General features: G+C 41.7%; 1 protein-coding gene across 1 annotated transcript; it reads right to left on the minus strand.

Moving 5' to 3' along the window:
* Positions 1–1,174: 1,174 nt before the first annotated feature.
* Positions 1,175–24,287, minus strand: LOC142948015 (RNA polymerase II elongation factor ELL). Its single transcript, XM_076089894.1, has 12 exons — positions 24,150–24,287; positions 21,147–21,194; positions 9,885–10,012; positions 9,256–9,410; positions 6,707–6,948; positions 6,022–6,146; positions 4,394–4,508; positions 3,252–3,708; positions 2,672–2,735; positions 2,066–2,237; positions 1,927–1,971; positions 1,175–1,285 (listed from the first exon to the last, which is right to left on the minus strand). The coding sequence occupies exons 1-12, from the start codon at positions 24,285–24,287 to the stop codon at positions 1,175–1,177; spliced, it is 1,800 nt and encodes a 599-aa protein (XP_075946009.1).
* Positions 24,288–24,451: the final 164 nt, after the last annotated feature.

Genomic DNA, 24,451 nt, shown 5'->3' on the forward strand with positions numbered 1-24,451 from the left:
AGTGGTATGAACTGAGTGACCGACGACAAATTGTACGGGCCAATTTGTTAAAGGCATCTCTATTGCAATCTATCTAAATACTTCAACCAAAGCAAAATCATAGTAAATCAATGCGTGGACAGCTCGATTAACAAGATAAAATGCCCCGTAAGCTTTTTGAACTGCATGTAGAGTACAAAGTTATGTTTCACAGAGCTTGTAGTCATTCATCTACAGCGTAAATAACGCATGATTACTTACAAACCTGCAACCAGAACACTTGAGAGAGTTGATAATGAAAAGGCAGTTTGTGGTAGGCTACATGTGGGTGAATCTAACACTAGATGTGCTGAAGCACCATTTTGAAACCAGCATTCAGGTACTGGGAGGAGTGGTTTTGTGGCATTCCAACATTCCTTCGAAATGACACAGGACGTTGGCAGAAAGCTACATGGTGAAATTCCTTATGCCCAAAGAACTTTGCATATAATGCTTTAAACTCGTGATGGATTGAGACACATGTTGTACGGTCCCGGTCCTGCAAGAATATATATATATATATATATATTTCTTTTTTTTTATGGCCGCTAACATTTTGTAAGCATGTGGTCTGAAGGGAGATACATTGTTAATGGAGTGACCTTATCTTTGTCAATATGTGATCTTATTACTGTTACAAATGAATAATTAATGCAATTCAGGGTGTTGACTTTCTGTCAGCAAACAGCATTTAAACAGATTCCTCTGTTTGTTAAATATAAAGACTTTAGTAGCATTTGCTTCAACCTAAGATTGATTGTACCATCAATTATATACTCTGTTTTTTAATATAAATCAACACATTTTTTCTTAGTTCTGACGAGATAAAGGATAGATTAAAAATCAAATCAAGCAGGAAGGATCACATCTGCTTTACATTTCAGAAAAATGGATTTGGCTTTCACTTTTACAGCAGAACAGAATCCAGCGATAATCATAGTTGAAACCCATAATGTTAAAGGGCAACCTTTGATCACGAGTCGGTGGTCTCAGCCCAATTTTGAAAGAGAACATTGCTCCTCGATTCCATTTACACGCGGAGAAGTAAAGTGAATAGTGTCTCAGCGACTGCAGGACCCAGCTGGGCAGTCTTTGGGTCCATTAGGAGTCTTTTTGTCCGGTCATATTACACCCTGCTGAGGGTAGAAACAGGTTACTAGGAGAGTCCCTGTGCTTGGTCATAATCTGTAATCAGGCCTTTGATATGCGACAGTTTCTGATGGAGGTACTCGCATCGCTTCTTCTCTTCCCGATAACCAGGGAACTTCTGAAAAGAAAAAAATGGGCACAAGTGAGCTTTTGGTAACGCATGTCGGCATCGTATTAACATCATAACATCATGGGGGGGGGTACTTCAGTGTTTCAGTAGCATAATCAAAGCCCCCAAGTTGCTGTATAAGGCAGATTTTTCTCATCAACGGAGTGAAATTGTAATTGTGTCAGTAGGCTAGTTATATTAGGGGATTGAACTATTAAAGCCATGTCCAAAATAAAGAAGGAATGGGTTGACTTGACGTTAGATGCCAAATGTCTTGCTAAATGACATGGGAGGTTGTCCAGGGGACATGACGTGAGGTGCTTTAATGGGACGTGTTGCCTGAGACAACTATCAGTATAAAAACCTTGACAGAGGCAGAATTACTGACCTGTATAAATTGTTGTTCCAAAATACTCCTCACAATAAAATCTAAGTGATGTGGCAAGCCACAATGCACATTAGACTGAGGTGGTGAACATATCGATAATTCATAATGTTTTATTCTATTTTTGATTTCTTTTAATTGGTAAATGTTTTGTTTTTTTATCACTTAAAAATGAATATGTTCATATGAGTCTTTCTGGCGTGATGCCCAGTGTATAGTGCTACAAGAGTTACATGAAATCAGTTAAAATTCAAACAGCTCTTACTTTCTTATACTTTCGGTACTTTTGTAGTATTTGGACCTCCATAAGCTGAAAAGACAACAAAAGAAAAGTCGTGTTAGGGTGCCATGTATCTGATCAGTTCATTGTTAGAGCAGTTAAAGGCTCCTGGTCCGGACAGTACCTTGTACTCTTGTGTTCCCGGGGAGAGAGTGTTGATCTTTGAGCCCAACTGAACAAACATCTCTGTGATAGCCCCAATCCGATCATGAAGAGCTCTGTATTCATCGTACTCTGCGCAGAAGTCGTCTTTATACTCTTGCCGCTGCTCCAGTGCTGTTATGGCGCTGTATTTTCTGAAGAAAAAAAACAAAAAAACATAAGAAGTTGTTTCTAATTTGTTCCAGTAGATGGCAGTGCAGAACGGTAGAGCCAGAGGCCTGACACGTCACTGATTTAACAGCATGATGTGTTGACCAGATGTATAAATGTAAAACATAAGGTCGTGTGTTTGCTTCAGGGAAGCTTTGTGACAGCTCAGTTAGACATGGCTTTGCTTAACTCTATTTACGTGAATGTTTTGAAGCTGATCCTAACCCTTTTGGGGGTCGGTTTTCTTCTCTCAACAACAGTGGGTTAGACTCTGAAACCTAAACTGCTCAGTGACAAATGATTTAAACAACGATGTATGAGGACCCACTAATGATGTGACAATTATTTTAATTTCATTCCTGAATCATAAATCCCTTTTTGGATTTATAGCAGGGCAGAGAGTGTGTCTGAATCTTACATTAAATAGTCGGGCAGTTCTTCTGCGGAGGTTCGATTGACAGGTGTTTTCTCTCTTTCATGGTCTGTCGATAGGAAAAACACACGCACACACATTGGAAAAAAAAAAACGGTTAGAGTAATCTGCCAATGCAAATGCAATGATGTGCCCATCATATCAAGGCTGACGGAATAATTTATCACTCTTTTTCCGATTAGAGATCTGATCCAAGGCGAGCAGTGACGTCTGCAGCCCCAGAGTAGGAGGCAATGCTGCCTGCTGACTCGCTCGACCGTAGGTCACCCAGCTGTTTCACAGTCAATCATCAACAGACTGGAGCAGAGAGTGAGGACTGCGGTGCTGAGAAAGTACTACAATCCTAACAACACTCACTGCTCTTTCAAATTTAAACGTATCAATTGCTCCTTGTTGGCCTCCAGCAGCGACTATAACTCAAACCTGAGTTTTCATTTTGCTTAAGTAAAGAAGATAATGTTATGGCCCAACCAAATAATATAAAACAGACTCATGGCAGCAATAGGAAACATGAAGTGTGAGAAAAACCTTACAGAGACAGTTTTATGGTTTTAAGGCCATTTACCTTTAAGATTTTCTCGGTTCTGCTTCAGGTCTGGACTCGTCTCAATCCAGTCTGGTTTTAAGCGCTCTCGTTCTTTGTCTTTGTGCTTTTTGGACCTTTTCTTTTTATGTTGGCCGTTGGTAAATTGTTGGTCAGTGCAAATGGACGTGTCAGTGTGTGGGGGCTTAGGGCTTGGTGCAGTAGGAGTTGGCTCTGTCCTTTCCCGTTTGGGAATCGTAGATGACCCGCTGAGTTTGTGCGGCGAGTACAGACCGTTTGTACTCCCTTGGAGGTGATTGCTAGTTTTGTCGAACTCCAGTTTGATCTGTACTCTCGAGTTTCCATGACTAGAGGAGCTACGAGCCCCATTGGTGCCGTGCTCTCCATGAGACGGCGAATGCAGAGGCAAACACTGGTCTAATAGTCTTTGTTTTTTGGGGGTCTGACAGTTAGATGGGTCCGAGGGCAATGGGCGTTTCTACAGGGGGAAAAAAGGAGAACATAGTGACTGATTAGCTTTTACTTTTGAGTGCAAGTTACATGAGATGTGCCAAATGTGCCTGTATCATGTGCATGAATAGATATTTACTTTAAAGGAATAGTTAACTCCTTTGTATTTGCAGAGAGTTAGTTGAGAAGATTGACGCCACACCAGCCAACAGCTGGTTAGTTTACCTTTGCATAAGAACTTGAAACAGCTAGCCTTGCTCTGTCCACAGGTAACAACAGCTCACATGTTAACACGGAGTATCTTATTTGTATTATCCATATGGAAATAGAGGTGTGAAAACAACAATTCACTGTTTTACAGAGGAGGGGGGGCATTGATTGCCGACAACTAATCCCCGCCAAGAAACAGTGCGTCACACTACATGCGCCAGCTATTCATTTATTGTACGAGACACATGAGAGTGGTATCAATCTTCTCATCTCACACTCAGGGAAGAACGCGAGTAAGCATATTTCCCAAATTGTCTCACTATTTATTTGATTCCAGTGAGGGCCATATTTAGTCTGAAGCTGCTCAATATAACTTCACAAAGATATAGCAGTTTATCATATTTATTGTAATGTATCTGCAAAAGAGGAAGTGCCCTATCTATTCTCAGTCGTATAAGGAAGAAGAAGTAGCAGAATGCAGTTCATTCAAGGTGAATAATTACCGCAGAGAGATTCTTGGCAGGACTGAGATGTGATGGAGAGTCCCCGGGAGTTTTGAGGAATGAAGGGTTGGACTGGGGACTCTTCAACTGGCTAGCGTGGAGAGGCTGAAGTTTCCTGTAGAAAGATTTAGAACACAGCATCTTTAGTTGGACAGTAACTGCGAGGAAAACTGCCTGTAAAGCTAAATAGAAAAAGGCAGTATGTAGGTTATAAAGCTTGCTTTGGCAGATTTATGAGCCACTGGATGAGCAATTATCATTTATTATGACACGGCTTCCAGAGAGAAGACAGCGGTGGCAGCTTTTCCACAGTAGAAACAATTATTGACATAAAAAAAAAAGAACTTTTACATTTTATCAAACCTTTTTGTAAGGTTAGCCTGTGTAGTTTGTTTTGTTTTGTTGTCTCTGCTGATGCAGTCTACAGGAGGCAAGCACAAAGACTAAACACGTCCAGTGAGCAGAACAATCGCAGCAGATTTAACCTCAGCAGGACCAAACCCTCTTCTCTGTTAATCTGCTTCCTACAGCTCCTTCCTCAAACAGACGCTACAACAAGTCACACCCCACAATGGATTCATGCAACCTTAATCATGGCCAGTGTGAGTGGAGTTTGGAACAATTAAACATTACTGTCAATGGAATGAAAGATGTGAGAAAGTCTGAATAAGAAGAATCCACTCCTACAAATGAAGAAACTAGAGCAAATAAATCTGGAGTTGACACTATTTACAGGGCATCACAGTTTTATCACACTTGGCAAACAATTTGATGACTACAATAGTAAGCTTTTTGCACTGAGCAGGGGTGGTGAACAGAGGGGATTGTGCAATCAGCCAACAGGACTTGAGCTTTTTCCAAAACGCTCATGAAGCACATGGCCTGCATGTTTACTGGCAAGCAGAGGAAATGTATGAGAGAATGAAGCTCACCCTAAAAAGCTCAGCCTTGCTGCTCTGAACCTTCCATTCTAATGCCATTTGGCAACACGGTGCAGGGAATACTTTCCTATGCTTTGATGTGTCCATTAAGAGGTTCATCAGTGCAAAGAAGTAGTGATTTTGAAGCTCCCCTTTCAACATGATCTCAGCAGACCTCAACATTAATTAAGTGGCCTTTTTGTATTAACGCCAGCACTGTCAAAATGCATCCATCCCTTAGTCCTTTGCCCAAACAGGTCTCTAAAAAAACTTTAGAGTAGTAGTTTGACATAGTTAGCTGAAAAGATGCATACCACTCTCGTGTGTGTGTCGGGTGATTAGCTTAGCACAAAGACGCGAAACAGCTAGCTTGGCTCTGTCCAAAGGTAACAAAATCCCTTACCAGGACCTCTAAACATCTGTGTTAGTATGGATTACACAAACAAGAAATAATGTGTTGATTAGCGGGCTTTAGAGGTGCTGGGTGGTTTATTTTGTTACCCCCATGCTGGGCCAGGTTAGCTGTTACCCCCTGTTTCCAGGCTTTATGCTGTAGCTTTATATTTAGCGTAGACATGAAACCGTCTCATCTAACTGGATCGATTTCCCAAAATATCGAACTATTGCTTTAAAAAAAAGTCATTCCAACTCTCTCAATAAAGCAAAATGACAACAATGTTTGTGTATTATGGCTAACTCAATACCAACCTGAGCAGGAGCCTATGGATGAGTTGCTTCTCCTCCTCTAGATATCCAGGCCATTCTCTCTGGACGTGTCTGTAGAGCTCATCCTTTAGAGAGTAGCTGTGGTCTTTAGGGTTCAGTTTACCAACCTACAAAACAGACAGTTCCCAATCTAGATAAATCAACAGAAAGGGGACAACAGGAAAAGAGGCCAGCGGAGGTTGTAAATGTACCTCACTGTGTTAACCTGCCGTAACTCCACCTTATATTTAAATAAAAGACCTGTTTGCGACTAAGTGGGTCTGTATTATTCCGCGGTAATCAGTTTAACCCCACCCTTATACAACTTAATCCTGCTGATATAAATCGAGACAAACCAGCCACTTTTAATTCTAATAGTAGTCAGAGCCCAGCTGGAGACACCCACATCACTATCAAAACACAATCTTTTCCTCAAAAAATAATTAAAGCACAGCCCTAATTACTGCTACCAACAGCGGTGGCACAGTATGCACTTGATAACTGCAGTGGGACACTCAAACATTGTGAACACAGGAAATATGCCTGAAATAGACTTACTGACTTCAACTTTTTATAGCTGATATCAACTCAAGCTAAAAGCATCAATATTTTGGTATTTTCTGTTACATCTGAGTATATTTCATCATTAGTCGACTGTCTTGACAGAGCAATGTGCCAGATGTCTCACCTCATCCAGAACCGAGGTCAGGTCAGCTTTGTCCTTTGGACTGGCTCGCTCCCTCTCCAACCACAGTAGCAGCTCAGGTTTCTTGTAGGGCTTTAGGGCCAGGAGATGAATGATGCGATCCCTCAAGGGCCGGTGTGCCACAGGGCTGGGAACCAGGCTCCTCTTGTTGCTGGGGGAGTGTTTGTTGCTGCTATCTGAGCCTGATACCAGACCCTGCTTCCTCTGGACCTTCACGCACTTACCTAAAATCAAAACAAAGGGACGCATAGCAGAGTTTCAACAGGAGATTTGTGGAAAACAAGGGCAAGTTGTTGAATCAAAAAGTTATCACGGCAGTAATCCAAAGCTGTTTTGAATGGCCGTACTATTGCCACAACAGACAAAACTAGAGAAGACCGAAGAGATTGTAACTGATCTGATAACAGGACTCAAATATGTTGACGGTATCCTGTAATAGCACGTATCATTGCCAATGCAGTTTTCAGGCCAGTTATACAAATCACACCCAGCTTTTAAAAGCGAGGCCTGCACACAATACATCTTATCTCCGTTATATCTCTCTATTGTCATCTTTACGTACAAGCAACAGATAGCGTACGTGCAACACTTCTATCCCAATTTGAAAAAGCTATTTAAATACCTTGAGCCCTTTTCTGTGTCGGTTGACAGTAGGGTTAGCCCACTGCTGAGTAAACAGAAGAGTATGGAAACTAAAGCAACTAACACAGAGAGGCCCTTTCTTCCTGTTGCAGTACTAATGCAGTTTGACCTGTGCAGGCAGTGCCTATAGATATCTGCAGACCGTAATCTCATTACAACCTTAAGCCATACTTTGGAGGTTGCTATAGGTCGAATACTAACAGTGTGTTCACGGGGGCAGCATGGTAGAGGTCTCATATGAGGGGTTTTACAGTACAGTTATACTGTTAAAACGTTGCACTTTCTAAAAGTAATTTTAGATTTCAGTTTTAGCAATATACAGTGTTCCTTGTAAGGTTCAAACAAAGTCACTTTAAATAAACTTTGCCAACTGTAACAGTCTTGCAGGAGCTTGTTTCAACATCTAAACCAAGTCATAAAGATTTCATGCACATATCCTTACTGCTCTGAAACAACCTGTACTGCCGCATTTCAACCAAGCTGCAACTACAACCGTTGTTTGATGGGGTGATAGATGAAAGCAGCTTGAGACGTCTTGAGACCCTCAAGGCAACCGCAGTGTGATGATACTATTCCCTTGACGACATTGATGTCTCACCTAAAGTAACTGACACACTTTAGTGGACGGATTTATGACTAAACAATAAAAATAGCAACTGTTTGCAACAATGTATCTATAAAATGGAGGAAAATAATTGGAAATGAATGACTTCAAAACATATTATTTTGAAAAACTTTTACCAACTTGTCTGACACCCAGTGTGCACTCATTTCGGCTGCCTATTTGTCAGTGCCTTCTTTCCCCCTGACGCAACTGAACTTTAAATCATACATTATTATCTAATTTGTGGACATTTTTCTACTCTGCAACCTGTAATTGTGATTTAGTACATGGAATTTTTGTCTGATGAGTCGAGCATTACTGTACCATAAAAAGACAGCCAGTCACCACAAAACAACTGTGTGCTCTCTACTGCATAAGAAACGTGCTGTGAGCCGTAACCCATTTATTTCTCTCTCTGGTGTCCACGCGAAGGGAACGACAGCCGTGTGCTTGAAATGACATGTTCAAGTAAAACGGGATGTCCTGTCACTGCGTGTTTATAACCAGGATTTGAATGTCTTTTCTAACGTTTGCATTAAGTGCATGCATGTGCCAGATTAAGTTTATTTTGTAAAAGCCTCTGAGAGACAGCAAAGCGTGGCAATACAATTTGTTGGAGCCCGTTTCAACAGCTGGCTTCTACAGCAATTACCCCAAACATCATGTTGTAGCGTTTGTCTACACAACATGTTATCGTGCATAAAATATGATCCACACAAGCACTTAAATCCACATAGGACCTCTAAATGGTCAGATCATTTATAAAGTTTCAGCATGGTCAATTTACGCGACTCAGACAAGGTGACGGCAATGAATAGAAAACATGAATTGCAAGTCGAAGATCCGGCATGTTAGGCCCGGATCATTCCAGGTTAAGCGTGGCCTCTTCTTTAGATGATATTTAGAAGTATTTCATCAAATGAAAATTAATTAAATTCCAGTCAGTGTAATTACATTTTAGGCAAAACTTCATCAGCATGAGACTTGTTAGCGCATACTTCTGGCAAACTCAATCACATTAATGGTGCTGGCAGGCGAGCTGGCACAGCGCCTGAGCAATCTGGTCAAAATGAAAGGAAAATTACAAGACAGAGAGACATCCCTCTCGCATGAATGATTGCAACGCAGCGCTTTGATCAATTATGTGATAACTTCCACACCATATGGCAATTATCAGTAGGATAAAATGTTGAGAAGCAATGGTTTAGAAGCTTTCTGGGAACATGGAAAATCTGTCCTTGATCCCTACGTGCTTGAAGGATGTAGATATTAAGCAAAAGCTTACTTGGCCCCGGCTTTATCTCAATTGCTGAGCGGCTCCAGATGTCCTTCTCCACCTGAGACATGCGCTCCCGGGTCGTCTGGTAGGAGTCATCTGTGGCACAAACTGTGATCTTGTCCTGAATGCTGCCCTGGCCCTCCAGGTGTTCCCTGCCCTCCCTGTGGGGAGACGAAAGGAGGAGAGAGAGTTTATGTTTAATAATTCTCTGGCTTTATTAACAGGCCATTTGTCAAACGCAAGCACTGGAGACTCTTGCTGTCATACAATCCTTTCTGATGTTGTGTGACACTCACATAACAGGTTCTGTGAACTGTGCCTTGCTTGTAAATTCTTGTCCTGTGTTATAAATCATCTATAAAGGTTAAAATCTAACCCTTTGACACTGCAGCCACAAACACTAGCTCTCTGTTCTCAATTATTGCCGGTCACACCTTTGTGGTCAGTTGCGACATGACGGCCTTTTGGTGTTTTTGTAGTCTTATTTGAATATAGCCTGACAGTGGTACTGTCTGTTGTTGCACCGAAGAGAGACGCCACTGTTTGGTGAGGCCCTGCGGCCAAAGTCTGACACCAAATTTACTGCAAATTACATCTGCGGTCGGACTGTGGAAAGAGTTATGTGTGCTGCTTACCCCGAGACATACTGGTGAATGCAGTCGAAGCTGGACTGAGGCTTGTCTTTGCTGTCACTGGAAAGGTAGAACGAGAAGACTCTCAGTCCATCAGGAGATTCAGGTGTTGGCGCTGGGATCTTAACGTACTGTCAGGACAAATAAAGAAACAAGCAAAAAAGAATTTAGAGGAGTAAAATATCTTTATAATGAAAATTGAAAATAGTTATTCATTTTACAGTGTTCTCTAGCACAGTGTTTCCCAAACTTTGTATTCCTTGAGAACCCACTTTTTAAAAATGACAAACCATCGAGACCCAATTCAGAATAATTCTAATCTATAAATTGTGAGAGAGGAGAATTTGTGCAATATACGTTTGATAAAGCACAACTTTGTTGTATGCATGTGTTATTAAAAACGTATACACTTAATAAATGGGACCAAATAAATACATTTTGGCAGAGTTAACAGGCTATCTCATTCTTTTCATTTCCTTTCATCAGTTAAACAAATAAAACGAATGGTAGCCTTTCATATTAGATACAATTGTATAAGTACGCTACACTTATCTGAACAAAACAAACATTCAGGCTGGCTAGAATGTGTACTGCAGATATACATTTTAAATAAAAGACAATGGAAGAAATTCTGCAAATTGATTTGGCGAGACGAATAATATCTCCTGCGAACCACCTGTCTTTGGGTCTGACTGAGCTCGCACACGCTCACATGCTGCAGTGTACTGTATCTGCTCGCATTGCTAATTTGAGTCATGTGTTATGTAATAAGCACGTTTTATTTTTCCCCAGATTTAATCTGATCTGATTCAATGTAATCTCAAAGTGGGAAAAACGCTGGATAAAGTAAATCAACAAAGCAGCTTCTTTTATTTAAGCCGATTAGAGCTAACTTGACTCACTGTTTTTCGTTTTCTTTTTGATTTTTCACTCGATAAATGTGACCTAAATAATCTTCCACTTGGGCCAATCACAGAGGCTACATTGTACCTCCCAGGTCAGGGATGATGACCTGTAGCCAGTCATGGGGGGAGCCTGTCTGAAAGGCAAAACATAACAATAGTATAGCAGACAGCTTTTTCACTTAGACGTTAACCTCCTCTGTCACAGACTGTCCGCCGCTCCCTAGCAACAAACAAGCCAGCAGGGTGAAGTCTATCTCAGTCAGCAACCTCTTACATAAAATGACCCAAAAACCTACTTCCCCTAAAAGGACAATTCAACATAGAAAGTCATTAACCAACAGGTAACATGCCCTTTAAAACACATTTGGCAGGGGCTCTCTTCTACACCGCCTGCAGCTGTGTTTCAGCCTGAAAATGGACAGTTTACTACTTTTGTTGATAGTGTCCTAGATCCAACAGAAGCCCCGTGATTATCACCCATTCTTTACCAGCATGAACGCGTGCTTACTGATGAGTTGTTCTTAATGTGAGATGGCTGCAACAGCTCACACCACACAGGACCTTTTTCAACTGCAGGTCTCAAAAACAACGACAGTCAGGTGTACTTGAAGCTGCCTCTTTAGTTATCAGTCATGAGTGATTGATTATAAAGTGACTGGCCGAGAGCACAGTGTCCCCGGCAGATGTGGCAGGCAGGACTATAGCTGTCACAAATGCCCAGTCATGCAGCAAAGCCATAAGCATTTTTTTTGCAGCACGGAGCCAATGAACAGCTCCTCGCCTCGACACCCCTCCTCCTCTTCTAAAAACCCAAATGCATGCTATTCACCCCACCCCCATCAGCCTCCAGCTTCCCTTCATGTGCACAAGCCCACCCATGTCAACACAAAACGCAAAGCGGCCCACAAGGCCATGAACACTTAAGACACACAGCTGACCATTAATTCTGACCTATTTATGTCTGACCGTTCTCATGAAGTGGTAAAGCCGAGTCCCGCGTACGTCTGCTTTGGGTTTTACGCTAATTAAGGACGATCAACCAAAAAAGCATCAAAGTGAGCAGAGACAAGAGGCCAGCCGTGTCCTCAGGACCTTTTACTTTAGTAAAGTAGTAGGAGCTGCGACCACAATTAGAAGCAACAAGTCACTAAAATTGGGTTATTGACGTGGAGGAGGACACGCAGAAGAACTGCAATTGAATTTGTTTAAAAACGGCAGTCCTGTTAAACAAAAGCTAGCCTGTGATGAGATGAGAGCGCACATTTACACATTTAGCATCGCAATAGTGCCACCACGTCCCCTCTTTCAGTCGATGGCAGCAGTATGAGCCCGCTCCAGTCATGCATTAGTTTTGCCCGTCACCCCCGTCCATGCCACCGTGCACACTTCACATTCTAATTCTAATCAATGTCACTCAGGTCAGACTGTTCAGAGGTCGCCCCCCGTTTTATTCACAGCTTCCTTCTCAAGCTACATAACCATATGTCCTTTAACCCATTAGTTCCCAGTTTCTGACTCCTAAAGGAGAGCCTGTCGGTGTAACATCAGGTTCACAGACAATAACACAACACGAGACTCTAAACTTGAAACTTCAAGCACTAGTTTTTTGGAAAACCGCTGATTCGCTTTCTTGCCGAGAGTTTGTTGAGAGAATTGATACTCTCATCTCATGTCTGTACGATAACTATAATGCTTCAGCCAGCCCTCAATTAGCTGACTTTAGCACAAAGACTGGAAACGGGGAAATGGATAGCCTGACGGTTTACACTATGCAGGTAACAAAATCTGCAGACGAGCACCTAAAACTCACTAATTGGCATGTTATATCTGGTTTATTTAATCTGTACAGAAACAAAAGTGTCTCAAATTACTACCTGTCTTTTGGCAGAAGATTTAATGTAAACATTCCTGTAAAAAGTTGCTTTTAAACCTATCTTGAGAAAGTTTGACTGAACATCGGTCCCTAAAACAAATAGTGTTACAGTGGAACAGAATGATCCTTAAGTCAACAAACTGAGTCAGAACTGTCAGTTACAGAGCAATATCTACATAAAGTTGCCACAAGAGCTCAACCAATATATTGGCTGATTTAAACTAATTCCAGATATTTTGGTATGGGTGTATACAGTATGTTGGCCAATAACAAAGAAGACATGTCAGTGCAGAAATGCCAAAAATTATGTTTTAGGTGATTAAGACATTATTGGCCATTATCAGATATCTCTCAAATATTGATATCAGCATCAACATATTCAGTATCAGTCAGGCTATTGTCGCCACCCTACGGCTACTGGCCATACCAGACCAAGTACTGCTGTGGCTGCAGAACACCAGAGTGTGTTGCATTTAGCAACGGTGCTTTTATTGCTCTGTGTTGAAGTTTTCTTTTGTAAGCGGAAGAATGTATTCTTTCTTCTTTTTAACGTTATATTGTTTTGCTTTAATGGTCTGAACCCACTGGTAAAAACAAGTAAAGTTCAAATCAAATGTGTTTTATTAACTAATGGGTCATTATTAGACTTTCTCCATCTGTTTGGTGGTGCATTTGAAACCTTTATGTGTTTTAGGAGACACCCTCCTTACTTGATAATCATTATCACTTCAGGAAATAACATATTCATGACCTCGTTTCCTGGTCAGTCAACAGGAACAAGAACAACAAGAACAACAAGAGGAACCTACTCAACAACATTGTTGTAGTCTGAACAACAAGAGATTTACAGATTTCAGCATTAAACAGTGACCATAGAATACACTTAACATCACAACCAAATCATGCAAAGTGGCCAGTGTTACCATCATCACACTCAGCCTGATTGAGTCAACTTTGACTTTTCATGTGTTTAGTCAGTGACACCATTGTGCCCACAGGTTTGTGATCCTGACGCTGCTGTCAGTCAAGTAGTAGGTGCAGATTTGCATAGAGACGCTGAGTCATAGACATCTCCATGTGGAGCTTTGCTCTGATCCCCTGAGGCCATGTGTTTTTTTTCGTGTGTTGTCGTTTTGCCTTCTTTTAGGCTGAGGAGGCCTCACACTCCCACAGTGCTGATGCAGGGAGAGAGGTCAAATATCTAGCTGATGGTTTAGGCTCCATGTTAACAGAGAGAGAGACTTTGTGGAATCACCATGTACACACATCAATGAACAAGCAACAATAGAAGCAAAGACACTGAACTTATGATGCTCAATTTAAATATGAGTCACAATAAGTACACACAGAAGCTGTCATAGTGGCTGACAGAGTTCAGAGTTCAGACTCTGCTAATAACAGCTCATAGAAATATATACTTCCAGTACTCTCAGTTCAAGGACTGGTGAGTCATGGACACATATCCAGACAGAAAATTGGTTCAAGTGCATTTTTGTGTTACATGCTTATTAATGGCCACATCAATACTTGTATTGTATGGCACACATACTGTATACTGTAAGAGGGTGATGTTCTGGGACTCTGAGGCACAAAATGAGTCTAATCTTATTATGTATAAACAGAATCCTGCAAGTGACTCCTTCACGAAGAGGCAAGTATTTTTTTTAAACTCAGTTTTACTCAAGTTCTTTTAATTATAAAAAAAATGGCATTGTAGTTATTAAAAATTTATTTACATTTTCAATTATATTAAAATCTTTTCTGATGTATAATTTGAACGTGCTATTCCTACTGTCGGAGTTCTTAATTTTATGGAAATAACTATTAAATCAGCGTTATTTGTCCAGCTCTGAACCAGGGAAAGAATAATTAAATTGCTTATGCTCCATAATATTTTAATTATGATTGTGAGAATCCTTTAATCTGATGATGAATTAATCTGAGCAAAGCTTAACGGGGTATTATTGTCATCAGAGTGTACTAATAACACATGTCAGTTACATACAATTTAAAAAGGAACAGAGTAGTGAGAGCTGTGTGCATGATGTAAGTAAAGTTTAGCCGTTGGACAGTTACAGTAAAAGACCCCAAATGGCATCAGAACAGCAATCCTTAACACCTCGTCAGTGTAGCCCCCCATGGGGCGTACGGGCTGGTACAATAACTGCCTCTGTGGCCTCAGCCCAGCCACATCTGTTACTCCAGGCCCTGTGTGTTTGGAGATGTCAAATACTTTCAGGCTGTTGTAAGGTGTGTACTGGACTGGAACAGAAAATCTTGGCAGGGGGCTCAGCGGCTGAACAAGGACAAAGGACACCGCCAGTGATGTCCTTGTAAAACTTCATCTTTAACTCCCCACGGATGTTTAACCTGCTCATCTTTGATGAGGTTAAACAGAGTTCTTAACCCTGCTATCTGGGGAGGAAGTAAAATGCTTCACGAAAGAGATCTACTGTCTGGTCCAGTCCAAACATCTGCAGGGAAAGACGAGAGGATCGTTTCTCTCTGTTTTTCTTTTCTTTGCTCTCCAGATGAAAGCAAAAAGGCAAGGTTCCCAGCTTTGCTATTTGGCATGGCAACATTGAGATGAGAGCAGGCGCCTGGATATGTGATTTACTCTGAAGCCTGTGCCTCCTGCCCCTGTCTGTACTGACACTAGTTACCATTGTCTTCTCATCTGAGCCTACTCAGCCATAGCTGCTCTGTGAGCTGCCCGTCTTTTGTTCTAGCTTCTTCCCCCACAAAGCTGAGTGCAATGGCCTGTCGGGCCGCCTGGATTATTCATGAACAGCGGGGACGTGTGGCTGTGTGTTGTTGGAGGGTAAAGGGAGGGATTGGGGGTTTGGGTGTTAATGGAGGGAGGGAGGGGAGGGTGGGTGGCGGTGGCTCCCAGTAGAACCAGTGCATGAGGGATGGCCCTAAAAAGTCTTCCTTTTGGAATGTGACGAGCAACTCAGCAGAGAAGAGGGGGATGGATCCTGGCGTGAGCAAGTGTATTTGTTCCTATTTAATTATATAAAGGTTTATATGTTGGTGCAAAGTTCAGATTATACATCATATAATGGACTCCACAAGTTGAGGCATTGACAGGAGAAAACGTTCAACTGTCAGCCATGTTACATTGTCACATGCAGACAAGCAAGTGCAGTGTCTCAGAAAAACGCAGGGGTCACATTATTTATGCTAATTTACTGTCCCCGAGCTTTCTACAGTATGATCAACAATTCCACTGTGACTCATTTGTTAAAAGCAAACCGTATGACCCTCTTCCAGTCTACATCATGCTTCCAGTGAGCCTTGGATGGATGTGGTGGTTCCTGTGCTTGAGGATCTATTCATCGAGGGGGGTTGGTAGAGACAGGAAAGCAAAGAAAAAGGGGGGTGGGGACTGACGGGAGTTCGTGCGGGGATATGGGGATGGGCAACTGACGAGCATCCCCCAAGGTACTGCCTGTTATGCCAAGCAGAATCAGTCTTTTTCCAAAGAGGCTGGGGCTAATCTGTCAACCTCAACAAACACTCTCCGTCTCCCCTCCCCCGATTCCCCACCCCTCCTAACTGTAGGTGCCTTCCTCTTTAGGGATGGAGGTTTTTAAAGCCTATGTTAAATGTTAGGCCACTTTTTCCTCTATTCGCAATATGTAAGGAAAAACTACAAACAACAATCACTCAGACTGTGTTTTTCTGTGAATGGATTCCCCCATCTAAACCGTGCCTAATTTGCATTAGATGATGCCAGTTAGGAAATTCCTGTTACACGCTAGTTATTAGACCCCAGACGCACTGACACCAGTAATGTGTTTCCCTTGTTGACAACTAGGCTGTTTTACTGCAGCAATCCCACAAACCACTTGGAGCATTGCACTATACTCCCATTACTTGGAATTTATGTCCAAACCTGATAAAAGAGGGGGAAATCCAACACATGCATAGAGATGTGGTGTGTAAAATCAGGTTGCAAAAGGTGAGCAGAATAGTGCACTCATTAGGCGCACCTTCAATGAATGGCCTATTTTAGAACTGTTTTTATATATAGGGCGCACCGGATTATAAGGCGCATAGAATAGAATAGCGTCGTAAGCGTGTCTCTTGAAAGGTGCCATTTTGGGGTCTTTATACACACAAGTGGTGTTGGACTAGGAGTAAGCACAGTACCGGTGTTTACCGCGGTGCGGCTTTGTAGTTTACCAGTCGTACTGAAACATTTTGACAGAGCGCCGTGTACAACCAGTATGGATCAACCAATTAACCAATTGATCCATATATAAGGCGCTCCGGATTACAAGGCGCACTGTCGTTTTTTGAGAAAATTAAAGGCTTTTAAGTGCGCCTTATAGTGCGGAAAATACGGTATTTAAGCCTGTTAAAGCCGTCTGTCTTTAGGGTAACAATACCTCATGGTGTTAGTTTCTTGGGGTTAAGCTTCCTCTCGACTGTACACAAAAACACTGCCCATGCTTACTTGTAATGTTGGTATTGCTCATATCCGGTCGTGCCGCATTTAAATCTGAGGATAAAATGTTTGTGATAAGACTCCTCAGATGCCAGTGTATGAACTGTTTCCTTATTGTCAACATTGTTTTCTTTTTACAATACCAAACGACTTATTGAATGTTAAAAAAGAACAGGTTTGCTTTGATAATCTACATATTTAAAGATCTTGACGACTCCTGGTTTGAATTCATTTAGATGGCAAAATGAGGCTTAGTTCTCTTGAACGATGTAAAAGATGTTGCTGAAATTAATTGAGTATCTTGCGATGTGAATATTATACAGCTACCGACTTTTCTGTGAACACAACAAACAAGAAAACTGACTGTGAAATGTACACTGTCACACAATCCGCCAGGGTCTCCACAAAAACAAGACATTTTAAGTAAATGAGAGCACCACACTGCCATCAATTACACACAGCATAATTAGCATTATATTTAGTCATTCCTCAGATTTTGATTCTGATGCCAATACCCAAATAGCCTGTGGGGTGAATGAGCACACAGAACATTGTCTGTTGCATTTCCTTGTCAAACAGCATCTCCATTTCCTTTCCCCCCCCCATTCATTGTCTCTCATTTCATGTCAGTGGTAATATGTTATGGTTGTTCAAATCTTTCAAGGCTTTGCTCGCTGAGTTGTGGGATAACAAGCCTGTTACTTAATAATCAATCAAACAGGCACTTTCTCGCTGCTATTTCCAGTTTCCCAGGGTGACAGTTCCTTCTTTCGTCTTTAGGGTTCCAGATTATCTTGGAATGTAAACAAACAACACAAAGTCACAACAAGAACACACAACTGTGTGTGCGTGTTTCCACTGTTTCTAGTTTTTTTCAGTTTTTTGTGTCCAGTTTGTGCCATTTATTTCTAATCTTTTACAGCACTCTTGCAACCGTACAATACTCTACTAAAACCTTGCCTTCGAAATCCCTTATTGGAAGCAAAAGAACACAATAATGACAGAGGAGCTAAGTAAAGCAAATTCCTCTTTTACTGAAGGATCTCATGAGACTCGTTCCTAAAATATACTGTATGATCCAAAGATCCAAAGGCCAAATAGCTCTGCATAAACACACTCGGCGTCAGACGAGCGGAGAACACAGAGACTCTTGCCTCGCTTAACACATCTGGATGAATAGAGCGGCGTGTGCCCTTTCAGGAACACGTGGGACAACTCTCCCTCTCACTGCTATGCCACTGGGAGAGGAAGGCTCTCAAACCACATTCCTGTTATTGTTATTCTAATTAGCTTCCAGGAAAAAAAAGGAGAAAAAAAAAAAGATGTGCGCATGCACACATACACACTGCAAAAGCTTATTTGCAGTGCGAGCGGGAGGTGAAGCAAAGCGGCGAGGTGGCGGTGGGTAGAGTCAGAGCAGCCGTGTGTGAGATAGAGGCCCTGATGTCTCCCAAGGATTCAGCCAAGACATGGCGTGAAATGGCAAAATAATCAAGAGGGCCGGCGGGAGGGAGCCCAGGGGAAGCTCAGCCTTCACACACAGTCGTCATGAGAATATCTTTAAGAGCACCTCTACATTCCCCTCATCCCAACACCGCTGCCTTCATGTGACAGCTGTGCACATAAATACAGACAGGGCCATAAACAAAAACAATTACTCTGGCAACTGCAATTCAACATTCATGAACTGAGGAGGAAACGAAACTGATTTCACACCCGACACAGCGTAGAGTATTCAAACGCAATGCCCATGTTTACTACAGCAGCATTATGTTGAGTGGTACAAAAATAATGCTGAACCACTCAATGCCACAACTTTGCAGTGTAACAGGTGAGATACTGTGCTCGCTAACCCATACAGAAGTTTGAGTGGAAATATCAAGACAAAGCAGTATAAAAAGCACAATAGCAATGGACAGAACACATTTCCTAATCAATATGCACCCTGCAGCTTGTATCTGATAAACTAGCACAAGCTTGATTTCTTACTACACAGATATAGATCATGCCAACAAGCAGGCAGCGTCACAAGTACTGAGAGAAAATAAGCACTACGATGTGAAATTCATGGGAACCCAGGCCATGCTCTGAATATATTCCTTAATCCCTGGTGATTATTTCAAAGTTATCCAGAAACCTATTTTCTTTTCAATTTGCAGCTTTTACTTCTCTAATTTCGTCATAGTTGCATCACAGACTACACTTTTTTGCCTTTTCTTTCGCTGCTCTAAACGCTAGTTATTGATAACCCATTCGGTTCACTTTCCTCCAATGTCTTCACGTTTTAAGTCTGTTTACGCCTCATTTAGGCGAGTAAAAATAGAGTTTAGCTAGATTGAAAAGCAGAATTTATTATATTGTAATTTGTAAGTTTCACAGTTGCCTTGAACAAGTTTTCGAGGCATCGGGAGAGCCTGTGTCTTTCATCGCATGACTACAAGCTTGGCAGACAATTTACAATAGTCGGGATAAATGCTGCAGGGTCAGAGAGAGAGGCAGCCGAAAAAACCTCAGCGTGCTATTTCTCGATATGGAGCCCTGGCCCCTGATGCCGCTGAGCCCTGGAGTGATGCCAAGACAGTGATTTGAAAAATTCCTCTGGTTTTTTGTGGCCCTGCAAGTGCCCCTTTACAGGAAATGTGACATGAGCGAGGACAAAGATCAGAGAGAGGCAGTCGTGGCTTCTGTGATGGAGCTCTGCAGCTGGCACCTGACACAAACCTCTTCCCTCGCCACACATGACCTCCTGAAGCTCACGCTGCTTTTGGGGAAGAGATGAGCTTCAGCAAATAAAAACTAGCTGCATCTGTGATGCTTTAAACCACCAACCTGGAGACACAGATACTGGTTATCTCCTCAGCCTGTTTTATGCCAGACTGCCATGTTCACCAACAACCTCCCCCCACTAACGGCTTAATCTGGCCTCCCCCACTACCAATGGCTGCAGCTACCTCATTAATGCCCAATCGTCCAGCTCGGGGACTATTGTCAGAGGGGGAGGGAGCTCGTGCTCGAATTCCGCAAAGCAATTTGAATATGTAATGTGCCAAACGTGATATAATCACCAAATCCTATTCAGTGATTAAAGAACACTTAAATTGCACTCACTTAACATTTCTTCACAGAAAGACTCTCATAAGCAGGTTAATCTGCTGCTCGTTTTACAGATGTTTCATTACATGTTTACATTATTTATGTTTTGGACACATTTTGCTTCCTGCCAGGCGAAAAATTCCACCGCTCATGTATCATTCCCGTATTTCAAATCTTTCATGTCTGCATGGAGACACGGGGGCTCCCTGGGGTTCGCCAACCCCCCCTATACCTCCTCCCCCTCCTTGAACAAAGCCTCCCCAGTTGCAAGCCTGACCCAGTAACCTGGCTAGCAGCCTGGGGGTATAGCGTACCCTGTCTCCGGGCTTCCAGGGTCCGTGTGAGCACACAGGGCCGGCATTTGTGTACAGCGCGAAGTCACTTTCGTCAATGCAATCGGCTCTTGCAGGGATTAGAACAGCTCCTTTTAGACGTGGCCGATTTTGTGGTAAATGTGTAGCAGCCTAGCAGGCAGACCCAGGGAGGGTGTAACAGTGGCCCGGATAATCTGGCCGGCACATGCATCTGTCTTCTTTACAGACGCTTTACAGGAATGCCCTCTTGTTTGTAGTGCCAAGTATTTTTGTAGATGACGTACTTTGTCTCTGTATGTACTCATGCACTCCAGGCTATTTAACACAACAACGTATAACTGAGCAAAGTAGCGACACCTTTCCATCAGACTTTGGGCTTCTGGTGCATTCAAAGCAGCCCTATACCCGCCGCGTTGATCGCTGGATGTTTCCGTTTCTTTTAAGAAAGAAAACAGTCCAATGCAACAAAATAACCACCAACAGAAATGACAGTCGGTGGATTTTCAACCTCTTCGTGGATGCATGCAATGTGCAGAAGAACTGTCACAAGTGAGCTCCGCAGCAGATCACAGTTAATTAGAGCATTCAAACTCTCAGGCATGAAGGAGAGAATGCTAAACATCTTACCCCCTGGCTTCCCTTGAAGCAAATCGCTGGCTGATTCGATAGTGATGCCTGAGGAGAGAGAGAGAGAGAGAAAAAGAAGAAACTGGTCACTGATTCAGGAATTATGTTTAATCTAATGGACAGCTCATACATTATGAGTGAAAATATATCGCCAGTGTTCCAGCTGTGCTCAGTGGGTTTCTGTAGATAACAGCAGTCAGGTTTGATTAGACAAGGATTGGTAAACTTTCCTCGTTAAATGACAAAACGTTGCCATAATTGCCATTGCCCATCCGTCTTTGCCCTGATGAATTGCTGCCCTATTTCTATATCATTAAATCTACAGTTCAGGGGTTTCTGGCCCTAATATTCTGAGGAATGTGTGTGTGATCTATCAATCCATCGCCCACAGACAACTTTGCTTGTGTCAGTCAAAGTGACTTGTGTGTTTCAGCTGATTTTCCCTCTAGATGAATAAATGAATAAAAGCTACAACAGATCCCAGAGAAAAGACGAAGCTACTTCTGAAACAAGTTGTATGTTTTATTAATGCACTTTTTATAAGCCCTGTGTGCTGTGGTTTATAACTGCAGTGCCTTCCAAGACCACCGCGTTATGCTCCACAACATCATATTGTTCTTTTACCCCCAACTGATAAATAAATATTAAAATCATAAAATATACCTGCCTTTGAGGCAACATGATACATAGTTAATAGATGGAGACATCTATCTGTGAAGTACAGCTGTGCCTGGGATTGACAGCGCTCTTGATTTATTATTAATGGTTTGGGGAAATGTCTTCCCTATTGAAGAGAATTGTTCAGATTTTCTTCATCATCCGATTGCTTTAATATTGAATGGAATAATAAATAATAGCAACACAGCCATAGGGAAAATATGAATAAAGAAGCTTATTTTTATATGATAATTTGAAATATTACAACAATTTATTCATATTTTGGAGTATTCACTGCAGCTGAAACAATATGCCAATTAATTGGTACCACTGTCTAATAAGTTACCTTTTACAAAGGCCGTGTAATAGCTTTATAGATGTCAGTTATAGGTTATGTATTAGTAATTTGTATTAATAAGAATTTCAATGTTGAGGTTGCCAGGTTGTGACAAATACCCTTTGCCACAGTAAATTTGTCAAAATCTTTTTTTATAACTGCAGACAAGATGAAGTATTAAAGAGTGAGAAAGCCATGAGTAATATTACAGGATTACCAGCATTTATAAATGCCTTATTACAAAACAGAAACAATAAACACTAGCCAAAGGGATATTTTACAACCTGGCCAGTCAAAAGTTGTTAGTGACAGATGCCATCACTCACAATAATAAACCTTTATATAAGGAGTGTCTTTTTAGATAGTGGTACAATTTACAGAATCACAGGATCAATAGAAAATGAATCAGCAACTGTTTTGATATATTTGGACTGTTCGTTAGACGAAACAAGACGTTAAAAGGAAATAATGTAAGCTTTGTGAAATTTGTGAAATGATTAGTCGATCAGGAGAAAGTTACTCTGCAACTATTTTTGATAATCGATTGATTGTTAAAGTCATTTTTTTTTAGCAAAAGCAGCGAAGTTTCACTGGTTCTGACTTGTCAATAAGTAGTATTTGCTTGTTTTCTAAGTCTTACATAAAAGCCAATTGAATATATTTCACATTTGTGTAATTAAGATTATGGCATTTTTCTGTATTTTTTTGTAATTTCATAGAGCGAAGAATTACTTGAGAAAATAAAGATACATTGTTGCAGCCCTAATTTGATACAAAGTATAAGAACAGTTTATGAACAAATCCCATCTAATAACATGAACTCTTTCAGCTTCAGAGGCTCCTGAGGACAACATCTCAGTGGGAGTCCAGCGGTCTGTTACAATATTTTCTATGGGGTGGTCTCTCACTTGGAGAAGTTTTGCAGTAGCCTCTCCTGCCTGCCTGCTCCGGCCTGGAAGAAGCTGTCAGGCTGTGTGAGCTCTGGAGTTTACTCTGCTTCACAGACCAATGAGCTGCGGAGCTGGGCGGGCTTCCAGGCGTGTAAAGGGCAAAAAACAATAATACACAAGAGCACAGCGACAACTTGTCGAGCCCTGCCACCGAGCCCGATGCAGACTATACAGCTCAGTATATCCACGCTTTTTTTTCCCACACTGTGGCAACACTTACAGTTTTTGTTTTAAAAAAACAAACTAAACAACTAAAAACAAATGAACCTCTAACTGCAGTAATAACTGTGGGACTTAACTGACTTATCAATCACTGCTCTAGGAAAGACCATTTGGAGAGACTAAATTATCTTGATCTAATGGACCATAAAAGCAATAAAACAGTCTCCGGATTCAGAGCAGTCGAATAATTCGCTTGGTAGCTTGTTCATTAATTTATTCACGTGAGCAAAACGAGCTAAAAAAAACTGCCTTTTTTTTCAACCTAAAATGACTGAGAATCATCTGTAGTCGCCTATACTCTAAATAATGAATTTTAAATCCAATGTATGTTTAGAAAAGCAGAGAAACCAGCAAGCTTTCACCGCTCAGGGCACATGCGCAAATCTGTCATTTGGGAACTTTAATACTGGTTGTTTTTTCCGGGAGATTACGCTTTGGTAAACAAGTAGACATGCACAATTGAAAAATAGCCCGAGCCTCTTCTTTTCCGCACAAAACAATTTTTACTCAGGGCTTACAGGGGAATTTAATGAAATCCTTTCATTCATCAAAGCCTACTGAATTGCCTGTTATGATCATAATTAATAAAGCTTAGTCCTCTACTGTATAACAGCCAAAATCATGTATCAGCCACCAACGCTCTGTCGATGTGATCTGAGCTGCTGAACTATTGAAACTATACTTTTTAATTCTACCAAAAGGGAAGAACAAACTGCGTTTCCAAATTGGGATTTTTTTTTTTACAGTTCACGGAGTTGGGAGGCGATTCAAGAAAATGAAGATATAGCTGAAACAACACACACAAGCTCCAAAGTTCAACACGATGATTTGTCCTACCTTCAGGTTCTGGTAGCCTTCGAGGGTCCGGATGGCAGTGTCAGTGAGTTTGACGTGATAAAGAGTTTGGTTCGGGGTGTTTTTGTGGATTTGGCCACAGGAGAGCCCATACCGATGCTCCTGTCTCAGCGCTGCCATTTCTACAACTGAAGACTATTGGCGACATACTGCCTGCTACGTCACGGAGGAGAGAGGCTGTGGGCGGGGCCGGCACACACACGCACACACACACACACACACACACACACACACACACACACACACACACACACACACACACACACACACACAGGAGGAAGTAT

Source organism: Anarhichas minor, unplaced genomic scaffold (genome assembly GCF_050575085.1).
Source record: "Anarhichas minor isolate MPS153535 unplaced genomic scaffold, ASM5057508v1 ptg000011l, whole genome shotgun sequence".
In the NCBI taxonomy this organism is placed as follows: Eukaryota; Metazoa; Chordata; class Actinopteri; order Perciformes; family Anarhichadidae; genus Anarhichas; species Anarhichas minor.